Source organism: Notothenia rossii (assembly GCF_949606895.1).
Source record: "Notothenia rossii genome assembly, chromosome: 3".
Classification (NCBI taxonomy): domain Eukaryota; kingdom Metazoa; phylum Chordata; class Actinopteri; order Perciformes; family Nototheniidae; genus Notothenia; species Notothenia rossii.
This window is the reverse complement of record NC_136901.1, coordinates 37,238,552-37,265,560: the sequence shown is the minus strand read 5'-3', so window position 1 is coordinate 37,265,560 and position 27,009 is coordinate 37,238,552. Positions and strand designations below refer to the sequence as shown.

The 27,009-nt window shown below is 39.3% G+C and overlaps 6 protein-coding genes across 7 annotated transcripts; 5 read left to right on the top strand and 1 right to left on the bottom strand.

Moving 5' to 3' along the window:
* Positions 1-18,723, top strand: LOC307031905 (large ribosomal subunit protein mL48-like). Its single transcript, XM_079669482.1, has 8 exons — positions 1-172; positions 1,910-1,968; positions 2,484-2,515; positions 2,648-2,727; positions 4,427-4,596; positions 17,574-17,676; positions 17,770-17,859; positions 18,431-18,723. The coding sequence occupies exons 1-8, from the start codon at positions 152-154 to the stop codon at positions 18,506-18,508; spliced, it is 633 nt and encodes a 210-aa protein (XP_079525608.1). The 5' UTR covers positions 1-151; the 3' UTR covers positions 18,509-18,723.
* On the top strand, positions 5,238-7,405 carry LOC307031904 (uncharacterized protein). The gene is made up of 3 exons (XM_079669481.1): positions 5,238-5,399; positions 6,020-6,437; positions 6,662-7,405. Exons 2-3 carry the CDS (start codon positions 6,021-6,023, stop codon positions 7,343-7,345), a joined length of 1,101 nt encoding a protein of 366 aa, XP_079525607.1. The 5' UTR covers positions 5,238-5,399; position 6,020; the 3' UTR covers positions 7,346-7,405.
* On the top strand, positions 7,405-9,436 carry LOC307031906 (uncharacterized protein; the record flags this gene model as incomplete). Its single annotated transcript, XM_079669483.1, has 3 exons — positions 7,405-7,566; positions 8,187-8,604; positions 8,831-9,436. Exons 2-3 carry the CDS (start codon positions 8,188-8,190, stop codon positions 9,434-9,436), a joined length of 1,023 nt encoding a protein of 340 aa, XP_079525609.1. The 5' UTR covers positions 7,405-7,566; position 8,187.
* On the top strand, positions 10,355-13,767 carry LOC307031901 (uncharacterized protein). Its single transcript, XM_079669478.1, has 6 exons — positions 10,355-10,772; positions 10,993-11,616; positions 11,740-12,010; positions 12,117-12,253; positions 12,380-12,583; positions 12,924-13,767. Exons 1-6 carry the CDS (start codon positions 10,356-10,358, stop codon positions 13,701-13,703), a joined length of 2,433 nt encoding a protein of 810 aa, XP_079525604.1. The 5' UTR covers position 10,355; the 3' UTR covers positions 13,704-13,767.
* On the top strand, positions 14,333-16,628 carry LOC307031903 (uncharacterized protein). The gene is made up of 5 exons (XM_079669480.1): positions 14,333-14,477; positions 14,601-14,871; positions 14,978-15,114; positions 15,241-15,444; positions 15,785-16,628. Exons 2-5 carry the CDS (start codon positions 14,604-14,606, stop codon positions 16,562-16,564), a joined length of 1,389 nt encoding a protein of 462 aa, XP_079525606.1. The 5' UTR covers positions 14,333-14,477; positions 14,601-14,603; the 3' UTR covers positions 16,565-16,628.
* On the bottom strand, positions 18,171-27,009 carry LOC307031900 (sterile alpha motif domain-containing protein 9-like). 2 transcript variants are annotated; one of them, XM_079669476.1, is made up of 4 exons: positions 26,857-27,009; positions 20,542-23,205; positions 19,676-19,711; positions 18,171-19,578 (listed from the first exon to the last, which is right to left on the bottom strand). In XM_079669476.1, the coding sequence occupies exons 2-3, from the start codon at positions 23,186-23,188 to the stop codon at positions 19,680-19,682; spliced, it is 2,679 nt and encodes an 892-aa protein (XP_079525602.1). In that variant the 5' UTR covers positions 23,189-23,205; positions 26,857-27,009; the 3' UTR covers positions 18,171-19,578; positions 19,676-19,679. The 2 variants fall into 2 exon arrangements, with proteins under 2 accessions (XP_079525602.1, XP_079525603.1); XM_079669477.1 differs by lacking the exon at positions 26,857-27,009 and adding an exon at positions 26,239-26,825.

The window sequence follows — 27,009 nt, the reverse complement described above, 5'->3', positions numbered from 1 at the left end:
TCGTTCTGGACACAAATACGGACGGACTCATCTCTGGTGCACACTTCCGGCAGCAGCATATCATGTGTTTTTAACGCTTTTAACAAACATTTAATCTAAGCAAACATCAAGCGTGTGTTGTCTTTTAACACAGACATAAGGAGTTCGAGCTATGAACGCGGTCTTTCGAAAGGTAACTATTATATTATTCTGGTTGTATGTTCTCTGCTAAATGTTGAGTTTATTCACAGAGGTCAAAGCTGCAGCTCTGATACTTTCAGCTCAGTTTTTTGTTGTTGTATCTGACTGTTACATTAACATTAATTCCATATCAAACCAGGGTTAACATTTACTGTTTTACACGGGTGTGTTTGTGAGCTTCTGTGCAGATTTAACTTGAATTACCGGGTGTTTTTCTCTCGATTAATCACCCTGAGCACAAGTTCGATTAACCGTCCTGTCGCGTTCTGGTGTCTGTTGTAACCATGGATGTATAATAAGAACGTTGTAACTGCTCTAACATTAACACAACAACCATTAATCATCACCACTTTTTAATACATACAATATCAATATTTAAACAATGTCTCAAACTACTGGTTTACATTCTGCAGTGAATATACAAAGAATAGACGCTGAAAATGTTTTCCAAAATGTCCATGGTTGTTGTTTTTGGTTGTGTAATATCTAGGGTTACCCATTCATTTTTGACCAGGAACACCAATAGTTGTTATAAAGTTGACTAAACCACTCTTAATTCAATGAAAGTAGGGATCAGCCGTGGTTTAAGTTCAAATGCCTACTGTTGAGAATAGCATAAGACCATGAAGAAATCGAATGTAAAACACAAGATTTATGATTGATGTAGTAAATCGGTCAAATTTCACCCGAACCCGATAGGAGGGGGTTTTAAATGGCTTTGATATCTTGTATTTGTATTTATTTATAGAAGGACCATGCATGCAAAAACAATAATCTCAGCAAAGAGAAGAGATGCAATATGCCAGATTATAGCTAATAGCTAATTTCCATCTGTGGTCCTCAGACAGGTTCATAACAATCAATAAACAAATAATAACATTGCATGATCTCTATCAGTCAAACAATTTTAAAACCTGATTTTAAGTGCAGCTCAATACATTAATACATAGTACACTTGAAATACACTTACATGATCTCGGTCACTCAAATAATTATAAAGCCTGATTTAAATACAGGTTACGAACATAATACTTTGTACACTTCAAATACACTTAAATCAAATATCTAAGATATAGTATGACAATACAGTTCAAATAAAAAAAACTCAGATTACAGTGTAATTAATGTTGGCATGACTGGTTGCTTAATATCATTTTTTTTGCACCATAGGAAAACGAGTTAAAATCAGTACAGGTTTTAAGTTCAACTGGAAGAGTATTCCAGTGCTTGATGGCCTTAAACAAAAATGCTGAAAATGTCTTCAACCATCAGTGAAAAACAAAAATAAATATAAAACGTTGAAAGTTAGAACCAGTTTGGTAACGTCAAGGGATTATCTAATACAAATTGGTTCATTTAAATCAATTTTTAATGTTCAATTGAACAAGCTGGCCATAGACTACAGCTGAGGATATACACCCCAAAACCCAGTAATCTGCATTTACTAGGTTACATTGTGCATTGTTACATGTAACCTGGCAGTGTATTTAGCTTTTAACGTGATTTATACAATAATAAAATCTTAATTTAACCAACAGCATATCTATACCAGTACTGGGTAGTATGGTACTGCCAGAATACTTTAATAAGTAGCATAACAATCATGTGATTTCAGCAAATATTGCCAGTGTGTCTGGCATTAAAACATACCTGGATTTTGTATTCAAAATTAGTTAAAAATAGAATATAGAGAAAGCTATGTTGTAGCTGATGATATTATTTGTTCCAGTTGCAGGCGTCTGCCACCCAGCAGGCCTTTGTGTTTAATCAAGCACTAACAACATGCAGGTAAGTCCTTTCAAATTCGCATAACTCAAATTTACTGACGGCTGTGATCATTCATGACAACATTCGTAGATCCCAAGCTCACATAAACCCTTTTTTATTTTACCCTTAGACTTCAAACATTTCCTCTCAACTTGTCTATTATTTTCTATTTTGTTGCCGTGTTTGTTGGTTATGGTCCCTTTTTAAGCATTTAAGTAACTGCTGAGATTTAGTTTGGCGGCGATATCTACGTCAAACACCTCAACAAAAGTGGGGTGAGATGATCTGATTAAACGATAAGTAAATCAGAAGTTAAAAACAAATATCTAAGCCACCTAATTTGGCAGGAATCACCAATATAAGAAATGGAAAAAAAATAAGAATCTAAAGTTATACTGAAAGGCAACTATCCAATTTGTTGCAGGTGTACACCCATCAGTTGTTATTTCTATCATCTTGTTATTCCTAAGAACAGTGATATGATCCCTTTCTTTAAATCTAATACCGTTTTCTAACTAATACTTGTGTGATTACAGAGCAACGCCATCCATCCAGCATCCTGTTTGGGGTGAGTATTTCAAAGACTACAATGAATACACTTAGTATGTAGACAACGTTATTTTTGATGAACTTTAAGTCATTTGTAGACATGTGTTTACATAATATGTATTAAATTGACGTTTTTTCTCTTCACCCTCAGCTTCTGTAAACGAGAGACAATATAAATCCATGCCCACGCACGGGATCGGGAGGTGGAGACATCTTTTACCCAAAGATCCGGTACGACTCTTTAAACTGGATTTCATTTTAGAAAGAATAGTTTATGCCTCTAAATGAGCTGTAGGTGCATTAATGAGATCATGCAGATAGTTTCCAGAAACCCAGACCTTTCATGTAAGGCTGTAGAAAATAACTTCTAATGGCAGGTTCCTTTTTCTTTGTTGAAAAGTGACATTATATATGTGCAAGAATCAGAATTCCTTTATTAGTGGACATTGTTACAGCAGAAGTGAAGATAGAGGCACCAAATAAAACACTGTTAGATAAAGGGCATGCACATAATAGTTAAAATACAAAAGGGAAAGTTATTCCAATTTACATATTGCACACAAGTGTTTTACTTCCTTCAAGCATGGAGCATTGTAATTACATCGCACACATTTTAAACAGCCAACGCTGATGAATAGACAAGGAAAACATAGACATCAAATAATATCACGGATAAATATTTGACATAAAACTGACTAACTAACTGACACTCAAAACTCCTATATTTTTTATATTTGAGATGACAGTAGTTACGGTGAAGTTTTAGATCTTCATTTACAAATGTACAAGTATAAAGTGTAAAACATGAGATTGTGAGGAAACATAAATTGATTAACGAGATTTCCTGCTGATGGTAAATGCTACTTTTTTCCTCAAAAATCCATTGAAATGTAATTGTTAACATGCAATAGTACAAAAAAGAAGAAAATAATACAAACACCAAACTTTATTTATCAAATACTTTCTTTTTTGGGCAAATTGTAAATGTATGTCCTAGCTTAAAGGGGACCTATCATGCAAAATGCACTTTTTGATGTATTTTATACATAAATATGTGTCCCCGGTGCGTCGGGGAACTCACAGTGTCAGAAAATAAAACCCTCTCTTTTCCTCCATACCCAAATCTTTTAAAAACGGGTGTACAACGAGCGGATACAGATTCCATCCGAACTGACGTAAATTTGTCAACGGACCCGCAGAAAGTTGCTATCAGAAACAATGCCTGACGTGTTTTGGACGTAATCTCGTCTTTGTTTACATTAGCAAGCCTCGCTAACACTCAGAGCTAACCTGTACTGTAGAGCACATTTGTTTAAAAAGCAGGACATAAAAAAAGTAACTCACCTTGTGGTAAACCTGCAAGAGAAAAAGCATTTGAGCTCCATACTGTTTCAGAAATAATCCTTGATGTGGTTTAGAACAGGATGGCGTTTTATCACAGCAGATTTTAACTTTATCTCCGGTAGATTTCTGATCAGGCATTAGCTCCGCCTCCTCTTATTTTAGTTTTTTCAAGCTAAGGAACCAAGATCTGCGTTTCTCTAACAGGGCTTCAAAAGAGGGGTACGAGCAGTATGAGGCATGGCTACAATGGGTGATCTGTTTGGTATTTTGAAAAAAAAATATTCAAAGACATGTTTTATATAGGTATGGCCCTACAATATATATTTCAAATATAGCATGATAGGTCCACTTTAATTAAGTGGTAGGTCAATAGGAAATAGTGAATGTATAGAGCGCCCTCTGTTGGACCTAAAAGGCAAATGACTTCAACAGTCTGTGAGGCTGCATTTTCTGAATAGGTCATCACAGTTTGAGTATTTACATTTACTCAAATGTTTACCCTACACTTCAGTGTGTTTGATCTGCATAAGGCTGGAAAACAACTGCATTTTAAATGTCTGATGTAATTAGATTTTGTTGTTTTCAGCCAAAGAAGAAGAGGGACAGGCAGCAGATGAAGGAGATCGTCGTGGAGACGGAGACGACGTACGCCACTCTGAACGTCAATGTGTCGGGTTACGACATGACGGTGGTGGAGCATTTCTCCCAGCACATCCACAACCTCTGCAACCGGCTGGGCATCAAAGTGTTGGACTGGTGAGGACATTCAGGTGTGTGTGTGTGTGTGTGTGTGTGTGTGTGTGTGTGTGTGTGTGTGTGTGTGTGTGTGTGTGTGTGTGTGTGTGTGTGTGTGTGTGTGTGTGTGTGTGTGTGTGTGTGTGTGTGTGTGTGTGTGTGTGTGTGTGTGTGTGTGTGTGTGTGTGTGTGTGTGTGTGTGTGTGTGTGTGTGTGTGTGTGTGTGTGTGTGTGTGTGTGTGTGTGTGTGTGTGTGTGTGTGTGTGTGTGTGTGTGTGTGTGTGTGTGTGTGTGTGTGTGTTTTAGGATGATCAAATATGAGTCTAGCATGGATGTTGCTTATAATTGATGCAGTTAAATCTGGTATTTTATCATTGACACTGGGCTTTTTGTTTTCTATAGTTTACATACATGCAAATTAGTCGCTTTTCGGCGCCTCCCGCTTTTTTAACGCTGATTTGGGTGACTTGTGTAATTCGTGGAGAACCGAAGAGTTTTTGTTTGGGGGGGGGGGGGGGGGGTCTGACTCATGGACTGACGGACAACTTCTCTCTTCAAAACATAGACTTTACTTGGGCGGGCCGCCCACGTATAGCCTATTAACGGCCGCCAAAGTATATTTTTGTATCCATCCGCGAGCATGACTAGTGGACAAATGATCCCTCGCTCTACGCCTCCTGTACCTGTTCGCTCTGCTATCGCGTGAAGGGTCTGCTTGCTAACAAGCAACCAACAGAAGACAAACAGGAGTCACATGTTGTTGCACATCAGTCATGCGCAAATGACTCGCACTTCTGCACCAGTCAGTTGCGCAAGCACCGCATGTAAGTACATTTTTCTGTTGGCTGTTATAACATCATTAGCTCTAAAGTGCATGTATGTTATGTATTTTTACCATAGACTATATATAAATGGTATTTTTTGTATAATACAATTGTATTGCATCAGCTAATTGTATTGCGTCAGCTAAATGAAATGTAATGTATTGTAGGCTATATAAGCTTTATTTGTACCTAAAGGTGATCGGCCCTCCGATTAAATCGGCAATTTCACTCCAAATGACTCCATTAATTATTAAGGTACAATTCCAAACGTGTACACCCTTTTAATTTTAATTTGGCAAATACTCCGTAAGCTCAATAATAACATATAAGAGCGATCAACGCGCTAAAATAAATTAGCATTACGCACGCGGTAATTTTATACTTGAACTATATTTCTGTCAAACTGATCAACATAAACGACATGAGCTTAATACTTAGTCATATTTTTCCTGTGCACTGTGGAAATGAACACATGACTGCTGTGTAGTTTACTAGTTTGGTATTGAAGTAGCCATATCTGATATTGAATAAGATTTAGAGGCCTAGCCATGAGTCTAATGAGTGTTTAATAATGGGGACACTTAACCTTAGTGCCAACTCTAATTTGCATTCATTTTCAGAATGAAAGATCTTGAGGAAAGTGATGCACTTGTTGTGAAAAAGCTGGATGCAGGTTGCAAATCCAGCTGGAAGTGGTCATGGCTAAAGCTAGATGTCACAATTGAGGTGAAGTCAGTCAAACACACATTCCCACTGTCAGACTTTTTCAAAAAAGTTGACAAAAAAGGATGTGCTAGATGCACTCTGTGCACAAAAGAAATTAATTATGGCAGCAGGGGCGTGCATGGCCTGTTGGCACACTGTCAGACAGAAATTCACAAACATAAAGTGACCACAATCACAGAAACACAAAGTGTTGCACAGCTCCTCAGAAAGAGCCCATTCCCAGCAACCCCCAAAGCAGCAGCTGACAAGATCAGGGAAAGGATAGCGCCTACACTACCAGTACCTATGTGTGATCGCATATCCAATGCAGAGGTATGTGTGTGTGTGTGTGTGTGTGTGTGTGTGTGTGTGTGTGTGGAGAGAAGAGTAGCCAAGCCAACACAACTGTCCTAATGCTTTTGTGCAATGTTGGGGGAGCTTTTTGTTTTAGAGCAAATGCTAAGTTAAAGGTGCTGTCAGTAGGAAGGTTCGTTGTAGCTAAATTAGATTTGTTTTCCTGAAATGAGTAATCTCATATATTTTAATCTGTTTTCTAGGCAATGGTCCTGGCTGTTATTGCTGAACATTCCCTACCTCTCTCAACTGCACCTGTCCTAGTTGAACTGAGTCAACAACTGGCTGCAGACAAAATAGCACTTAGTAGGATGAAACTGTCACGAACCGCTGCCTCTTACAAGATGGTGCATGGTCTGGGCCACACATTCTCTGAGAGAACGCTCTCCAACTTAAGGAAGTATCCCTTTTCTCTTAATGTAGATGAGAGTACATCTAGCAGTAATAAAAAGGTGCTTGCAATGCTTGTGAGCTACTTTGACCAAGAGCTGAAGGATGTTGTGGTGGAACATTTGGGTTCTCTGGAAGTTGTTAAAGTCAATGCTGCCAGCTTGGAGGAGCTCATCTGCAACTTCTTTAAGGAAAAAGATATTCCCTGGTCAAACCTGGTCAGCATAATGTTAGACTCATGCAATGTGATGCGAGGCAGCAAGTCAGGACTGGAGACAAGAATTAGACAGAACCATTGTACATACATGCAAATTAGTCGCTTTTCGGCGCCTCCCGCTTTTTTAACGCTGATTTGGGTGACTTGTGTAATTCGTGGAGAACCGAAGAGTTTTTGTTTGGGGGGGGGGGGGGGGGGTCTGACTCATGGACTGACGGACAACTTCTCTCTTCAAAACATAGACTTTACTTGGGCGGGCCGCCCACGTATAGCCTATTAACGGCCGCCAAAGTATATTTTTGTATCCATCCGCGAGCATGACTAGTGGACAAATGATCCCTCGCTCTACGCCTCCTGTACCTGTTCGCTCTGCTATCGCGTGAAGGGTCTGCTTGCTAACAAGCAACCAACAGAAGACAAACAGGAGTCACATGTTGTTGCACATCAGTCATGCGCAAATGACTCGCACTTCTGCACCAGTCAGTTGCGCAAGCACCGCATGTAAGTACATTTTTCTGTTGGCTGTTATAACATCATTAGCTCTAAAGTGCATGTATGTTATGTATTTTTACCATAGACTATATATAAATGGTATTTTTTGTATAATACAATTGTATTGCATCAGCTAATTGTATTGCGTCAGCTAAATGAAATGTAATGTATTGTAGGCTATATAAGCTTTATTTGTACCTAAAGGTGATCGGCCCTCCGATTAAATCGGCAATTTCACTCCAAATGACTCCATTAATTATTAAGGTACAATTCCAAACGTGTACACCCTTTTAATTTTAATTTGGCAAATACTCCGTAAGCTCAATAATAACATATAAGAGCGATCAACGCGCTAAAATAAATTAGCATTACGCACGCGGTAATTTTATACTTGAACTATATTTCTGTCAAACTGATCAACATAAACGACATGAGCTTAATACTTAGTCATATTTTTCCTGTGCACTGTGGAAATGAACACATGACTGCTGTGTAGTTTACTAGTTTGGTATTGAAGTAGCCATATCTGATATTGAATAAGATTTAGAGGCCTAGCCATGAGTCTAATGAGTGTTTAATAATGGGGACACTTAACCTTAGTGCCAACTCTAATTTGCATTCATTTTCAGAATGAAAGATCTTGAGGAAAGTGATGCACTTGTTGTGAAAAAGCTGGATGCAGGTTGCAAATCCAGCTGGAAGTGGTCATGGCTAAAGCTAGATGTCACAATTGAGGTGAAGTCAGTCAAACACACATTCCCACTGTCAGACTTTTTCAAAAAAGTTGACAAAAAAGGATGTGCTAGATGCACTCTGTGCACAAAAGAAATTAATTATGGCAGCAGGGGCGTGCATGGCCTGTTGGCACACTGTCAGACAGAAATTCACAAACATAAAGTGACCACAATCACAGAAACACAAAGTGTTGCACAGCTCCTCAGAAAGAGCCCATTCCCAGCAACCCCCAAAGCAGCAGCTGACAAGATCAGGGAAAGGATAGCGCCTACACTACCAGTACCTATGTGTGATCGCATATCCAATGCAGAGGTATGTGTGTGTGTGTGTGTGTGTGTGTGTGTGTGTGTGTGTGTGTGGAGAGAAGAGTAGCCAAGCCAACACAACTGTCCTAATGCTTTTGTGCAATGTTGGGGGAGCTTTTTGTTTTAGAGCAAATGCTAAGTTAAAGGTGCTGTCAGTAGGAAGGTTCGTTGTAGCTAAATTAGATTTGTTTTCCTGAAATGAGTAATCTCATATATTTTAATCTGTTTTCTAGGCAATGGTCCTGGCTGTTATTGCTGAACATTCCCTACCTCTCTCAACTGCACCTGTCCTAGTTGAACTGAGTCAACAACTGGCTGCAGACAAAATAGCACTTAGTAGGATGAAACTGTCACGAACCGCTGCCTCTTACAAGATGGTGCATGGTCTGGGCCACACATTCTCTGAGAGAACGCTCTCCAACTTAAGGAAGTATCCCTTTTCTCTTAATGTAGATGAGAGTACATCTAGCAGTAATAAAAAGGTGCTTGCAATGCTTGTGAGCTACTTTGACCAAGAGCTGAAGGATGTTGTGGTGGAACATTTGGGTTCTCTGGAAGTTGTTAAAGTCAATGCTGCCAGCTTGGAGGAGCTCATCTGCAACCTCTTTAAGGAAAAAGATATTCCCTGGTCAAACCTGGTCAGCATAATGTTAGACTCATGCAATGTGATGCGAGGCAGCAAGTCAGGACTGGAGACAAGAATTAGACAGAACCATTGTACATACATGCAAATTAGTCGCTTTTCGGCGCCTCCCGCTTTTTTAACGCTGATTTGGGTGACTTGTGTAATTCGTGGAGAACCGAAGAGTTTTTGTTTGGGGGGGGGGGGGGGGGTCTGACTCATGGACTGACGGACAACTTCTCTCTTCAAAACATAGACTTTACTTGGGCGGGCCGCCCACGTATAGCCTATTAACGGCCGCCAAAGTATATTTTTGTATCCATCCGCGAGCATGACTAGTGGACAAATGATCCCTCGCTCTACGCCTCCTGTACCTGTTCGCTCTGCTATCGCGTGAAGGGTCTGCTTGCTAACAAGCAACCAACAGAAGACAAACAGGAGTCACATGTTGTTGCACATCAGTCATGCGCAAATGACTCGCACTTCTGCACCAGTCAGTTGCGCAAGCACCGCATGTAAGTACATTTTTCTGTTGGCTGTTATAACATCATTAGCTCTAAAGTGCATGTATGTTATGTATTTTTACCATAGACTATATATAAATGGTATTTTTTGTATAATACAATTGTATTGCATCAGCTAATTGTATTGCGTCAGCTAAATGAAATGTAATGTATTGTAGGCTATATAAGCTTTATTTGTACCTAAAGGTGATCGGCCCTCCGATTAAATCGGCAATTTCACTCCAAATGACTCCATTAATTATTAAGGTACAATTCCAAACGTGTACACCCTTTTAATTTTAATTTGGCAAATACTCCGTAAGCTCAATAATAACATATAAGAGCGATCAACGCGCTAAAATAAATTAGCATTACGCACGCGGTAATTTTATACTTGAACTATATTTCTGTCAAACTGATCAACATAAACGACATGAGCTTAATACTTAGTCATATTTTTCCTGTGCACTGTGGAAATGAACACATGACTGCTGTGTAGTTTACTAGTTTGGTATTGAAGTAGCCATATCTGATATTGAATAAGATTTAGAGGCCTAGCCATGAGTCTAATGAGTGTTTAATAATGGGGACACTTAACCTTAGTGCCAACTCTAATTTGCATTCATTTTCAGAATGAAAGATCTTGAGGAAAGTGATGCACTTGTTGTGAAAAAGCTGGATGCAGGTTGCAAATCCAGCTGGAAGTGGTCATGGCTAAAGCTAGATGTCACAATTGAGGTGAAGTCAGTCAAACACACATTCCCACTGTCAGACTTTTTCAAAAAAGTTGACAAAAAAGGATGTGCTAGATGCACTCTGTGCACAAAAGAAATTAATTATGGCAGCAGGGGCGTGCATGGCCTGTTGGCACACTGTCAGACAGAAATTCACAAACATAAAGTGACCACAATCACAGAAACACAAAGTGTTGCACAGCTCCTCAGAAAGAGCCCATTCCCAGCAACCCCCAAAGCAGCAGCTGACAAGATCAGGGAAAGGATAGCGCCTACACTACCAGTACCTATGTGTGATCGCATATCCAATGCAGAGGTATGTGTGTGTGTGTGTGTGTGTGTGTGTGTGTGTGTGTGGAGAGAAGAGTAGCCAAGCCAACACAACTGTCCTAATGCTTTTGTGCAATGTTGGGGGAGCTTTTTGTTTTAGAGCAAATGCTAAGTTAAAGGTGCTGTCAGTAGGAAGGTTCGTTGTAGCTAAATTAGATTTGTTTTCCTGAAATGAGTAATCTCATATATTTTAATCTGTTTTCTAGGCAATGGTCCTGGCTGTTATTGCTGAACATTCCCTACCTCTCTCAACTGCACCTGTCCTAGTTGAACTGAGTCAACAACTGGCTGCAGACAAAATAGCACTTAGTAGGATGAAACTGTCACGAACCGCTGCCTCTTACAAGATGGTGCATGGTCTGGGCCACACATTCTCTGAGAGAACGCTCTCCAACTTAAGGAAGTATCCCTTTTCTCTTAATGTAGATGAGAGTACATCTAGCAGTAATAAAAAGGTGCTTGCAATGCTTGTGAGCTACTTTGACCAAGAGCTGAAGGATGTTGTGGTGGAACATTTGGGTTCTCTGGAAGTTGTTAAAGTCAATGCTGCCAGCTTGGAGGAGCTCATCTGCAACTTCTTTAAGGAAAAAGATATTCCCTGGTCAAACCTGGTCAGCATAATGTTAGACTCATGCAATGTGATGCGAGGCAGCAAGTCAGGACTGGAGACAAGAATTAGACAGAACCATTGTAAAACGCTTCTTGATGTTGATGGTGATTCATGTCACCATGTGCACAATGCTGCAAAGAAGTTTGCAGAGCCCTTTGAGAACTACTTGGAGCAGCTGTTTACAGATCTCCATACTGACCACCTGTGGGCATCAGATCAGGTAACTGAATGTCAATTTTGATTTTAGCTTAAGTGATAGATTGAGTTTGTCCCCGTGTTTACTCTAATGTTTTGAGTTGTGTGACACTTAGTCTTGTAAAATGACTTATGTCTTTATTTGCAGATCATGTACCTGAAAGAAATCGCTGAATACATGGACATACCTGCTACAAATCCCAGGAGGTTTGTCTCCCACCGTTGGTTGTCTGCGTATGACGTTGGGATGCAAACAAAAAGACTGCTGCCTGTGTACAAGGTCCTGTACTATGGTTTCATGGGGAAAGAGGACAAAGCTCTCTACCAGGATCCATTGCAGAAGCTATATGAAGACTACCATGTCAGCGAGAAAGCACAGCGAAGGATCACATTTGTGCACCAAGACCTCAGTAAGAAAGGTATGTATATTAGTTTAAACAAGGAACTCAAATTGTGAATGTCCTGTTTCTGAGAAAGTTATTAATACTATAATAAAATGTGTTATCTTTGTTTTTCTTTTGGTAGGTATGACTGAATTGGGGAAGAAGAGGAAGAGCCGAGTGGTAAAGAAGATCTGGTTTGAGATCCAAAAAGTGGACCTGCATCTCAGTGTGTACCTCAGTGTACTGCCAATACTAAAAGAGTATGTGATGGTTTTCCAGGTGAGTGTTTTTTTGTATATACAGTGTATATAACACACACCATATAGAAATAACATGCATATTGCAATTTTATAAACAAAAGATGGTTCAGTATTTACTGAAACGTGCCCTTTCTGTGCATTTAAGGAAAGTCAAACCTTGGTCCACAAGCTGCATGACAAGCAGCTTCAAGTGTTTGTCAACTTCCTGGCTTGCTTTATCAAACCAGAGCATCTGAAGATTTCGCCCAAAGCATTGACAGAATTGGACTTGGCCAACCAGACACTTTATTCCCAGCCCTATATTGGTAAAGTGGCAGAAAACCTGGAAGCAGCCCGTCGAAAACACCCGGTTAGTGTGTGAAATAGATTAGTTAGTATTTAGGTAATGTTATATTAAAGTAAAAAAGAGTCCTGGTGGAAAGAGGCCAGGTTAACCCAAAGGCAGCACACCTCTCACTATTTCACATACATTTGAATATTATTCTTACACCAAATCTCGGGTTTTACCATAGTCATTTTTGTATGAATAATTGTTGCATGCCTTATTTAAACATTGTTTTGCTTGATGTTGACTAGTGCAGGCCATCATTTCACTGATAGCTTTAGTATTGAGAAACGTAGCACTGTGCTGCATGAAACTTAGGATATTCATCAAAGTGTTTTTTGTTTTTGTTTTGTATTTGTGTTAGGATTTCTTTGAAAAGGTGACCAAGGCATATGTGACTTGTGGCAAGTACATGCAGGTCAAATTGCCACTTAAAAGTAAGACCCTACAAGCCTTGTCCTCTATTGATCCTGTTGTGAGGGGCCATTCAGAAGCAGGGACTCAACTGATGAAGCTGGCAAGAATCTTGCAACACCTAGTTCCTCCAGAGAGTGACATCACCCAGGAAATAATCAGATACAACGTTGACTTAACACTGGCACAGTATCACGAGGGAGACAACATGGTCATGTGGTGGGCTCATGTTATGAGCACAGGGAAATATCCAGCTCTCAGTGGGGTTATCAGAGGTGCTCTTTCTATCTTCCATGGGCCCATGGTGGAGTCCTCATTTAACTTAATGGGAGATATTCTTGACCCTAAAAGCTCAAGAATGAACATTGCCACGCTCGATGCAATTCAGACAGCAAAGTATGCCATGAAGTCTAGGGGCATGACTGCCACCATGATGTTTAAGAGAGAAGACGAAAAGTTTGGACCAGTTGACAGAACACTGTGCCGCAACATGAGGTCTGCTGCAAGAAGGGATAAAGCACAGAGAGAGGAGAGGCTTATGGAGAAAGGGAGGAGACAGGTGGAGTATGGCTTCAAGAAAACATGTGCAAGTTCCCAAGAGAGCAAGAGGACAGCACAGCAAGAGGAGAAAGAAGCAAGGTTGAGACATGCAGCTAAGCAACGGAATGCTGCTAGACGTAAAGCAGTAGAAACACTTGTGCAAGCAAAGAAGAAGAAGAAAAACCCTTAAAGTCAAAAGTGTATAATATCTACCTGTAAATAATAATAATAAAAACCCTTGATTTATAACTTAACATCTATGTCTCCTCTTGATCTGAGTATATTATAAAGAATAGCCAGTTAATTGAAGCATTATACAGTTCTGTTTTATATGAGTGTTGAGAGATGTATCCATACATCTCTTAATTTTGCCCTCAAAGTGCACCAGATTGATGCATTTAACTTCAATTTAAAGAAAAAAATCTTCCCGGGGGAGCATGCCCCCGGACCCCCCTAGAGGAGGTGAGGTCCCCCCACAAATAAACAGGTTCATATGGATAGGATACTAGATAAGTTTGCACTCTCATTGTATATAATGATAATAGATATGTTTCATTGCGGAGGACCCCCTGTTTTGTGTGTCCCCCACTTCTTAAACCAAAGTTACGCCCTCGATAATATCTACCTGTAAATAATAATAGTAAAACCCCTTGATTTATAACTTAACATCTCTGTCTCCTACTGATCTGAGTATATTATAAAGAATAGCCAGTTAATTGAAGCATTATAGCACAGGCCTTTGTCAGACGGTATATTACGCTGTTTTTTTTCTGCTTCGAATAGTTCTCTCTTTTTTCACCATACCTGTGTTTGCATCCCTGATTGTAAAACGCTTCTTGATGTTGATGGTGATTCATGTCACCATGTGCACAATGCTGCAAAGAAGTTTGCAGAGCCCTTTGAGAACTACTTGGAGCAGCTGTTTACAGATCTCCATACTGACCACCTGTGGGCATCAGATCAGGTAACTGAATGTCAATTTTGATTTTAGCTTAAGTGATAGATTGAGTTTGTCCCCGTGTTTACTCTAATGTTTTGAGTTGTGTGACACTTAGTCTTGTAAAATGACTTATGTCTTTATTTGCAGATCATGTACCTGAAAGAAATCGCTGAATACATGGACATACCTGCTACAAATCCCAGGAGGTTTGTCTCCCACCGTTGGTTGTCTGCGTATGACGTTGGGATGCAAACAAAAAGACTGCTGCCTGTGTACAAGGTCCTGTACTATGGTTTCATGGGGAAAGAGGACAAAGCTCTCTACCAGGATCCATTGCAGAAGCTATATGAAGACTACCATGTCAGCGAGAAAGCACAGCGAAGGATCACATTTGTGCACCAAGACCTCAGTAAGAAAGGTATGTATATTAGTTTAAACAAGGAACTCAAATTGTGAATGTCCTGTTTCTGAGAAAGTTATTAATACTATAATAAAATGTGTTATCTTTGTTTTTCTTTTGGTAGGTATGACTGAATTGGGGAAGAAGAGGAAGAGCCGAGTGGTAAAGAAGATCTGGTTTGAGATCCAAAAAGTGGACCTGCATCTCAGTGTGTACCTCAGTGTACTGCCAATACTAAAAGAGTATGTGATGGTTTTCCAGGTGAGTGTTTTTTTGTATATACAGTGTATATAACACACACCATATAGAAATAACATGCATATTGCAATTTTATAAACAAAAGATGGTTCAGTATTTACTGAAACGTGCCCTTTCTGTGCATTTAAGGAAAGTCAAACCTTGGTCCACAAGCTGCATGACAAGCAGCTTCAAGTGTTTGTCAACTTCCTGGCTTGCTTTATCAAACCAGAGCATCTGAAGATTTCGCCCAAAGCATTGACAGAATTGGACTTGGCCAACCAGACACTTTATTCCCAGCCCTATATTGGTAAAGTGGCAGAAAACCTGGAAGCAGCCCGTCGAAAACACCCGGTTAGTGTGTGAAATAGATTAGTTAGTATTTAGGTAATGTTATATTAAAGTAAAAAAGAGTCCTGGTGGAAAGAGGCCAGGTTAACCCAAAGGCAGCACACCTCTCACTATTTCACATACATTTGAATATTATTCTTACACCAAATCTCGGGTTTTACCATAGTCATTTTTGTATGAATAATTGTTGCATGCCTTATTTAAACATTGTTTTGCTTGATGTTGACTAGTGCAGGCCATCATTTCACTGATAGCTTTAGTATTGAGAAACGTAGCACTGTGCTGCATGAAACTTAGGATATTCATCAAAGTGTTTTTTGTTTTTGTTTTGTATTTGTGTTAGGATTTCTTTGAAAAGGTGACCAAGGCATATGTGACTTGTGGCAAGTACATGCAGGTCAAATTGCCACTTAAAAGTAAGACCCTACAAGCCTTGTCCTCTATTGATCCTGTTGTGAGGGGCCATTCAGAAGCAGGGACTCAACTGATGAAGCTGGCAAGAATCTTGCAACACCTAGTTCCTCCAGAGAGTGACATCACCCAGGAAATAATCAGATACAACGTTGACTTAACACTGGCACAGTATCACGAGGGAGACAACATGGTCATGTGGTGGGCTCATGTTATGAGCACAGGGAAATATCCAGCTCTCAGTGGGGTTATCAGAGGTGCTCTTTCTATCTTCCATGGGCCCATGGTGGAGTCCTCATTTAACTTAATGGGAGATATTCTTGACCCTAAAAGCTCAAGAATGAACATTGCCACGCTCGATGCAATTCAGACAGCAAAGTATGCCATGAAGTCTAGGGGCATGACTGCCACCATGATGTTTAAGAGAGAAGACGAAAAGTTTGGACCAGTTGACAGAACACTGTGCCGCAACATGAGGTCTGCTGCAAGAAGGGATAAAGCACAGAGAGAGGAGAGGCTTATGGAGAAAGGGAGGAGACAGGTGGAGTATGGCTTCAAGAAAACATGTGCAAGTTCCCAAGAGAGCAAGAGGACAGCACAGCAAGAGGAGAAAGAAGCAAGGTTGAGACATGCAGCTAAGCAACGGAATGCTGCTAGACGTAAAGCAGTAGAAACACTTGTGCAAGCAAAGAAGAAGAAGAAAAACCCTTAAAGTCAAAAGTGTATAATATCTACCTGTAAATAATAATAATAAAAACCCTTGATTTATAACTTAACATCTATGTCTCCTCTTGATCTGAGTATATTATAAAGAATAGCCAGTTAATTGAAGCATTATACAGTTCTGTTTTATATGAGTGTTGAGAGATGTATCCATACATCTCTTAATTTTGCCCTCAAAGTGCACCAGATTGATGCATTTAACTTCAATTTAAAGAAAAAAATCTTCCCGGGGGAGCATGCCCCCGGACCCCCCTAGAGGAGGTGAGGTCCCCCCACAAATAAACAGGTTCATATGGATAGGATACTAGATAAGTTTGCACTCTCATTGTATATAATGATAATAGATATGTTTCATTGCGGAGGACCCCCTGTTTTGTGTGTCCCCCACTTCTTAAACCAAAGTTACGCCCTCGATAATATCTACCTGTAAATAATAATAGTAAAACCCCTTGATTTATAACTTAACATCTCTGTCTCCTACTGATCTGAGTATATTATAAAGAATAGCCAGTTAATTGAAGCATTATAGCACAGGCCTTTGTCAGACGGTATATTACGCTGTTTTTTTTCTGCTTCGAATAGTTCTCTCTTTTTTCACCATACCTGTGTTTGCATCCCTGAGTTTAGGGAAATCATATTTAGTGTGATTTGTATTATTGTTGTTCATATATATATATAAATCATTTGAATGAACCACTTGGAGCAATAAAAGCTTTCATCAGGATAAACTGGAGGCTTCTAAGATATATTTTATTGGGTTAGTTCATTTGAAAGCACGTAACAATACTTATAAGTTTGGTTCTGTATATTTATAATCTAAAGATACGTTTTCTGTAAAATAGCAAAGTAGTCTATCCCTTACAAAAAGTGACAAGCCACATTTTTCCAACTGTAATCCAGTCATTAAAGTTGAATCTTCAATTGTAAAGCACAAAAGGATGTTTACAATAGAAAGATGCCTTAATTATATATATTTTGTAATTGTTTTTCTCACGCAGCTATGCTTTGCAAACCAAGACCACCGAGGTCTGGCTGATGCAGGAGCAAGGCACCAAGATGTCTGTGGACTCCTTCCTGAAGACTCACAACCGAGTCGTGCAGGTACAACTCTTCAGGTTTTCCTTTCACTCAAGTAATGCATGCCTTGTTCCGGTATTTTAAAATCTGACATTTGAACTGTGTTTGTCTTTCTAGTTAAGAAGTCTGAACGCCACCATGTGTCCTATTTTCCTGGAGGTTCTTTTGAAGAATCAACCAGAGGGAGTGCAGCTGTCGGTGCAGGAGGTGAGTTAGTCACATTATGCTGAAGCTATGCTGGGAATAATGCGGACAATTACACACATTTTAGTCAAAGAAAATTCCCAAATTGGGATTAATAAAGTACATCTAATCTTATTTTAAATAACTCTAGAAATGTCTTGATTTTCCTAATTTCACTGTAGGCAAATTGACATTGTAGGTCTGTTTGTAAAACATTTAAAATTTCCGGAGATAAGTGTCCAAACCCAAATTTAAAAAATATGAACCCAGATGAAACACCTAATCATTATGCATACCCTAACTAACACAAGTCTTCATTAGAGTCAGAAACAATCTTATTTATTTTTAAAAACTTTATTAATCAAGAGTCATTTACAAACCTTATTTGAGCCAATAACATTGAATGGTGCAAATACAGTATAGATCCAATAAAAAAAAAAACAGTTGGCATCTTACAAAAAACAAAACAAAACAATCATTAACAAAGTAAGGGTCCATTCAAGTAACATAAATAAGGAGAACATTTCTAGGAATGTTTTGCTTTTTGTAATGAAGGTATCTCACACTAATGATTTCTCTTCCTGTTTCCTCTCAGCACACAGAGGAAGATTACAAAACTCGCTTCAAGGGCCGTCCTGAACTCGAGGGTCTCAAGGCGAAGATCAGCCACTAGGACCCCAGACTCACCTTCTCCACTTTCACTTTCCTGACTTCTTAAACTGTTCGTCACTCACATGTTAGATCTGGTTACCTGTGTTTAATTGCTTGTATTTATTCACTGCTGTTTAAGGTGATCATTTGCATAAAAAAAGAACTGTACACATTCATGTTTGACTTTCTTTTGTGACAATTTGAAGACAATAAAACCAAGTCTTTTTTACAACGCAAGACATTGTCATATTTACTGCTCAAATTACAGTTACTTACTTTTTTTAACATTTCAACGACATACAATTTTTTCGCCATTAAAGAACCAAAACAACAAAAAAACTTCAATCTCTTCATTAGTCATACAAACATTATATACATTAAGTCAAGCACGTTACAATAACACATCAAAAGTCATCTCTTTCTCTCATTTCTTTGATGAATTAATCTACTCTCAAAAGCTTTAGAACTGATAGATAAAAAATAAAGTATTTCAACATTATAATCTCTTTTAAACTTGAACAACATTGGGTTTACATCACCTATTTGGATAAGAGTAAAATAGTATTTCAAAGAAAGAAATTAAATGTGGAAAGAAAGATATATATGTTTAATACGTGTAATGTGTAGTTGTAAAGCGCTTTGAGTGCCTTGAAAAAACGCTCTAATAAAAGAATAATGAATTATTAACATATAAAAAATATATAAAAAAATAAAATAAGTCTTATGACTTTGAGGGTTTTACAAATCCACAAATAAATCACTAAAATAGGTGATTTTTAAAAGTTTAAGGAGCAACATATCGTCACTCTGGTCTTCTCAGTGCTGATGATATTAAGCTGTACCGTGGCACTGATTTTTACAACAGATGCTTCAATCGTCCAGAACAATACGACCTTTTTCTTTCCCATACTTTATCCTGATCCCTGAAGCTCAGAAACAAGAGCCCCCCCCCCCCCCCCCACTCTTCATCCTGTCGAAACAACTCATATCAAAGGTCTCAGAGATCACCTTATTTTCCTTGTGTTAATCCAGGAAAGGTCCTTTATCGCTCACCGTGTTTATCAGAGCTGCCTGATGGCGATCCACGAAATGCTGGGGAAAAAAGCAAAGGAAAAAAAAGTAGAATTTCTAGTTATGTGTTAAATTCTTCATCAAGAAATCCCTTATCAATCCAAAGTTGCTTGCTTACCTTGTTAATGATCAGCGCTTTTATTTTGGTAGTCTCCTGAAATAAAAAAAGAGTCACAATCCTGGTTGTTTTTTCCTGAAACTTTCAGACTCTCTTTACACAGAGGAGACACATGTTTATGTATAAAATACATGAAAAAGTGGATTTGCACAATAGGTGACCTTTCAAACATTGCTGTACTTCCTTAAAGGGACCTCCAAAAAAACAACACATTCGTCGTCTTAGCTGTAGTTCTATTTATCAATACAGATTGTTGTTTTGGGTTTATTTGCCGAATGTTGGAGATATCAACTTTATAAACATCTACCTTCTCTTGGATAGAGTCAAATGTGATTGAAACAAGGTAAGGGGACTATCCTCATGGGTAACCAGTTCATTATTTATAGAAAGAGACTTTGCTGCTGAGTTATTTCAAATGTACTTCTTTGTCACTTTCTATATCTAGTTTCATTACATTACAGAGGAAAGGAATATGTCTTTGGCTGATTTCTCTCACACCACAATTGATTAATAGCACTAAAAGTAAGAAGAAAGTGTATTTATGATTCGGGGGAATTAACCCTTTTCCATCATGTGGGGTCAGTGCATTGTAATATGATTTAATTAGTGTTGAACACCGCAATGACAATGACCTTTGTCACCAAAGAACACATGAAATATGAAGTGACCATGACGTTATTTGTATTCATTTATAATGATGTAGAGTACATAAAAGCAATGCAATTTGTCAATTTGTTACTGAATGATCAAAATGTTTACCATGATCATCCATTTTGTTTCATGTTCGAATTATGGGAATTACAACTTGAACTATATTTAAAATGGCCAGATAGATGTTCAGTTATGCTTGAGTTATAGTGTCTTACCCTTCGTGTCTGCAGTTTCAGTCTGGATGGCAAAGGCTACAGGACCTTTGATGGTGAATCCAAGGTAGAAGGAAACCTTGCGTTTTCTCCAGAGGCTGTTTCGGAGGTTTGCAACCACCTCGATCTCTTTCCCATCAACAGTTGCAAAGAGTCTGTACTCTCGTATCTCCCCTTGAACTTTAAGAAGGTGTTCTTTGACCCATGGATCTTGGAAAATCTTCTCATCGCTCCAATCTTGCATTGTCACCCAATCGCCCTGACGAGCCGACTCCTCTAGGAGAGTTCTGTGAACTATCCTGTTCAGTTCTTGACCTTTTCCGAGGAAAAACAGAGGGCGAAGGTACCTTGAGCGAAAGTGTTTCGCATATGCTTGTTTATACAGGTCTTGCGTACGCTTAATCATTGCACTGAGGTCAAGGATGCATGTGTCTTCATTGTCTGTAGGCCAGTGCAAGAGAAGGGCTAACATATGGTCCTCAGGTTTATCCGTGAGGACCATTTCCTGTTTGAATGCAGTTAAATGTTTGCAATCAGACTCTGGTGCTCCCATATTTCTCAACATGATATGAGCGAAGATGTTGTTGACCCTAGCTGTGTCCGGATCTTTATGAAGACAGATTTCCTCCCACAATGCAGTTATTTCCTTTAGGTCTGATTCAGTGCATTCTCTGTCAAGACATGAGAGGACTCCCGTAGTGGTGCCAGCCTGTTTGAGTTTAAGCTTCTGGATCAGATCAGCACCTTTTTCTTTCAAATGGCTGAATGTGGAGTCTCCAACATACTTCCTGTAGCAAGCCAAGGTTTGTCTTGAAATGTATTCTGGATCGTCTTCCTTTATGTCAGGCTTGGAGTAAGTCAGAAATCCGTCAAGAAAAGCACATTTTTTTTCCACTGCATCTCTTAGTCTGTATATGAGATCATTGAATCTTAGAAGTGAGCGATCTCCAAGAGATGGCAGGGCCGAGCACAAAGACATCTTCTTCGTGAGAACTCCTCTCCAAGTTGGGTTCTGACGGACAAGTAGGTCATACACAAGATTGCAGACCTGCAGGAAACCAAACATCCCTCTGCTGTTAAAGAAACGTGAGTCATGGACATTTATTTTCACGTTTGTCCCAACTTCATCTTTGGCAAGTCTTTCTTCGTCTTCGAAAGCTTGAATGGCCTTTAAGGCAAGTGCCAAAATGTGTCCTGGTTGGGCTGGTTGCCTCAGGTTCTTCAAACGGTTCTTATGGACTTGGCCAAGTGTATCAGCAACAACTGACTTTTTGGGTTCTCTTTGCTTCGCCTCCTTTGCCCACACTTCTGCCTGATCGTAGTCTCTTAGTACTATGCAATGAAAACGGGCAAGTGCTTGTGGAAAAAACGGATTTTGATCAAACATATTTGTTGCCATCCCTAAAAGTGATATACACTGAGAGTTGTCCTCCTTTGTTTGAGTATGTAGAATCAGTCGAGAAAATGAATCTGAAGCACTGCATTCTTTTTGTTTTGGTCTTCTTTTGGTTAGCATGTATTTGACAAAAGCAGCCAAAGATCGAGGGACTTCATCTCTGCACAAACATGTCAAGAGGTTTTTTGCTGTGTGACTTCTGGTCACACCTGCTTCAGCCATCAATTCAGTACAACACTGTGCTATCAGAGGGTGGGCCATGCGGACTCTTTTTTCAGAACCACCTTGTTGGCTAGTGATAATGAGATGGCTTAAGTCGTCCAGCATGTCTTCCAGTGATATGTCACTACGGCTGTAGTTGGCATGTTTGAACACATCCAGGCACTGAGACTCAAGGAGATAAGAGTCTGGTACATATGCGTTCAGCAAGGAAATGAAGGCAGCAAGCTGGGTTTTCTCTTGTATTCCTGTTTCTTTGATGGTTTGGAATACGGAGCACGCCTCCCGGATGTAAGCTTCAGAAAAATTGCTTTGCATTATGTTAAAGCCATGGAATCTTTTGCATTTATCACCGTACTGCCTGTTGAGCTCTGCCTTTTTGTCATTAAAATGATTCTTCTCTGAGTCAGAAAGCACTTCTTGAAGGAAGACATCATCTCTCTTTAAATCTGCATCTTCTCTAATACAGCTGAGTAAAACCACCACAGGCATACCGGTGACTATCTTCTGATTAGCAATCGTCCTGATAATGCTTACTTGTAGATCTTCCAAAACTTGCACACCATTCACCAACAGCAGCACGGTCTTCTGGTCGCCTTGACTGCCTGCTGTGAAAAGGTGGACCACCTCCTCTGCAACCTTTGTGATGTCCGAGGTTGAGCCTTTTAAAACAGCACTCCTTAAAGTTTTCCTAAAGTCCCACAACACCTTCATGGCCAGTGTGGTCCCCCCACATCCTGGCTGGTGGAACAGTTTAACTGTTGATATTCCAGGGTGTTTTCTCAACTTGTGAATTTGCTTTTCAAGTTTATCGTATCCATCTCGTTTAATGAAAGGAGATCCGGTGCCATCTAACTCTGCCTGTTCACTGATGTGAAAGTTTAACCATTCGGGTGGGGCCCCCCTGTAAAAGTGTTCCTCCGTCTCCTCAAGAATTTCTGGATCGAAAGACTTCCCTTCAAACTGATTTGGATGGAGAACGTCCAACAGTGAGAGGGAGCGTGTGACAGTTGACAGGGGCGGTCCATTCGCCATCTTGGACTCTTAGTTTCCTGCAGCAACGGTATACACACAGATTGTAAATCACCTTAACCTTTTTATAAATATATATATATATATACACACATATATTTAAAACCATAAATACATACACACACATATAGGGATGGGTATCGTTAAGGTTGTAACGGTATTACTACTTTTATCGCTTATCAATCCGGTCCTTTAATGGTACCCTTATCGATTCTTTTGAAAAAATTAAAAGGAAAATTAAAGGTAGGGTAGGTAAGAATGGAGAAACCAGCTTGAGTGCGCTAGAATTTGAAACACAACCGGGAAAAAATCTGCCCCTTCCTTCAGACTTCCTTACAGAGCCCCTCCTCCAACACACACGAACGCACACATGACCAATGAGGGCCCGAGATAAGTGTGTGCACGAGATGGAAGACTGACAGGCAGGTAGGCCATCCAATTATCTGCAGATTTTTACAGTGCTTTTTACAGTGCCACAGCTTTCACAGATGAAATATTTGTATATATTTATTGTCAAAGCATTTCACTTATTCATTGCTATCGAGATGTTAAGAGCATTCCATGGAATATAACAAAAAGTGCTTCTGAAGTGAATTACCTACCCTACCTAACCTGTTGAACCCCATCGACCCGCCCCCGGGTGTAAAAATGCATAATCTGTAGGAAACAGCGTCTGAGGGCTTCTTAATATTTAATAAGCTATGAATGTGTTATATCCATGTAACGGAAAGAAACTCAGCTAACTGATCATTCTTTTTATTTTTTTGCAGAATAAACCACAAAGCTAACGCTGAGCCTCGGAATTAGCCACGAGCAAAAAAATGCTAACGGCGGTTGTACAGAAACTCACTCATAACACCCTTATTACTTATCATAGCTGCACATCCAACATATCGAATAGCATTGTGAGAAGACACAGAATCGATAGGTATCTAGATCATCACTCCATGATGAGAACTCGCAACTTTATAAACAAAAACAGACATCACATCAGATGGCGCTAGGTAGCAAACACGGCAAAATGGCTTAACTTGGTCGTTGTCTGGTCAAAAGTGGTCTTCAATGGCATTAAAATGATAAAAACGCCACTGAAGGTTAATCCATAGGTTAATCCAATGTGTCTGTGTCCCTTTGAAATGATTTCTGATAATCCATCAGCAATAAACCTACTTTTAAGTTTTCAGATTTCAGAGCATTACACAGGTTTCGCTTCAGGCAAACTGCATGCGCATAGCCCCCACTTCACAATGGTAACGTTGGTGCGTTTGTGTATGTGTGTTTATTCGCCTTCGATTCTATTGGCTCTAACGGTTACAAAGAGATGTCAATCTCCAAAATTGACCAATGGGTTCCAGAGAAACGGCAACAGCGCCCATTTCCACCCAAATGACCCCAGAGGTGGACTTTATTTTGCTAAATCTCTCTAAAAAGGTCAAATGTCACTTGTTTTGCATCAATCTTGATACAGGGCACTTATTATATGTTTTACTTTGGATTCCCAAAGCTTTTAGTCAACCATCCCATCATCCAAGGGTAGTTTTCACTATAAGTAAAAAGTAATTTTTGGAAGGACACAATAATTTACAGTTTTTTACTAAGTTCAATCTAAAAAAAAAATAAAATAAAAAACATCTATATTTATTCTGACTTTTCTACATCCAACTCACAGGTTTATCATTACTTTTTTTTTTTACAAGATCAAACATTATAAAGTTACCTCTAATCATCAACCCATGTTTGTATAATTGAGTTAACTCTGTGTGTTGCTGCTAGCATACATAACACCTGCACTCTTGCAAGATGTTTCGACAAATTGCTCGTGTTACTGCCCTTACATGCTAAACTCTTATTGCACTTTTGGCAACGAGCATTGTCCACATCGAGACGGGTACAGTTTAACCACACATTGGAGCGCGTGTGTGTGTGTGTGTGTGTGTGTGTGTGTGTGTGTGTGTGTGTGTGTGTGTGTGTGTGTGTGTGTGTGTGTGTGTGTGTGTGTGTGTGTGTGTGTGTGTGTGTGTGTGTGTGTGTGTGTGTGTGTAGCACCTGACCAATTTGCTGCCCTAGGCAAGATGTTAGCTGGGGCTGGGGCAGTTCAACTTGATTTCTATTGGGGGTGGGGGGGGGTCTGTGCCATAGTTTAATAAGATGTACTTGGTTGATCCAAAATCGGGAAATTGTGTTGTTCTGAAATAGAAAATTAAATGTATTTATTTTGTTCAATTTTTTTTTTCTCCCCCCCCCCAAATTGTTGGCGCCCTCGATGGGTTGATGCGCCCTTAGCATTCGCCTATACTGCCTATGCCGAGGGCCAGCCCTGTGTGTGTGTGTGTGTGCGTGTGTGTGTGTGTGTGTGTGTTGCATGCATGTAGCAGCCGTGTGTGTGTGTAAACTGCCCCGTCCGCGTCTATCGCGTCTATCAACCCAGTTTAGATTTAACCACGCCCACTTCCGCATTACGCAAGAACGTAGCTTTAGCGTCATAGACTTCATCTTCGGCAGTTATAGCCATAGCGGTCGCGGTAAAGCAGGAATAGTTGTTTTTTGTCTTATTGGTGTTTTATCATCTCAGCTGGTCTAAGTATTAGCATTATTTAATGATACTATTTTATATATATATATATATATATATATATATATATATATATATATATATAGGCCTACACACATGTATTCATTTATAAACATATATATAAACACACACTTATGTACTCACACATGTATTTATTCATTTATACACACAGATGTTTACTGGTGTTTTATCATCTCAGCTGGTGTAAGTATTAGCATTATTTAATGATACTATTTTATATATATATATAGGCCTACACACATTTATTCATTTATAAACATATATAGGCCTATATATATTAATGTTAAAATAGACATTTATAACATATTATAAAAGTCTATAAAATATTAAATAAACGTTAACATGTTACATGACAAACAAAAAAACGAAACATTATATATAGGCTATATATACAGATGTTTGCTAATGTATCCCTCGTATATCCATCAGGAATTAATATTAAATGATGAATTAACATTACCTCAGCACTGCATAAGTGTGGTCGTCATTCATATTGACAAAGATATTGTATATTATGCATACAGTCTATGATATTATGCAGCGTTTATAAGGACGGTATTTTGCTTGTCAGATTCATTGTCAGATTCAGATTTCACGGGTGTGCCAGCTACGTCGATCCTTGCGTAATGCGGAAGTGGGTGTGGTTCTATCTATATGGCGCTGGGAATAACGATAGACGCGCCCCGTCCCCTCGCACACAGACGGCCGGGGGTGAGAGATCTCTCGTCTGGATTGGAAAAATCGAAATGACATCATAGACACATTTTGTATTGTATAAGAGATACGGAATTGGCGAAACTAAAACTGCAATATAATTTTTATGTAGCAATAATACATATGACATAAAAAATGTAAATGTCCAGTAGTAGCCTACCAATAAAAAGACCGATAACTTCGGAGCTTAACGGTACCACGGTCTTTAATAATTCAACTCGGTACCCATCCCTAAACACATATTTTGAGTAGCATTTCAAACTTCTGCACCCAAGATGCTCCAAATGATGAAGTAAATTAATACATGTATACATAAAGGAAATAGTAAATGTTAAATATACTCAATATAAAATAATTGTCTTACCTTTCCCCATACGATCCAGATGTCTCTGAAGTGTGAACATACCGTGCCACCGGACCGGTGACTATGTACTTTAGTCTTATGTAATGGAAGTTAACGTAACAACATGACACACCCACAGTGTGTGTGTGTGTGTGTGTACGTGTGTTTGCAAAC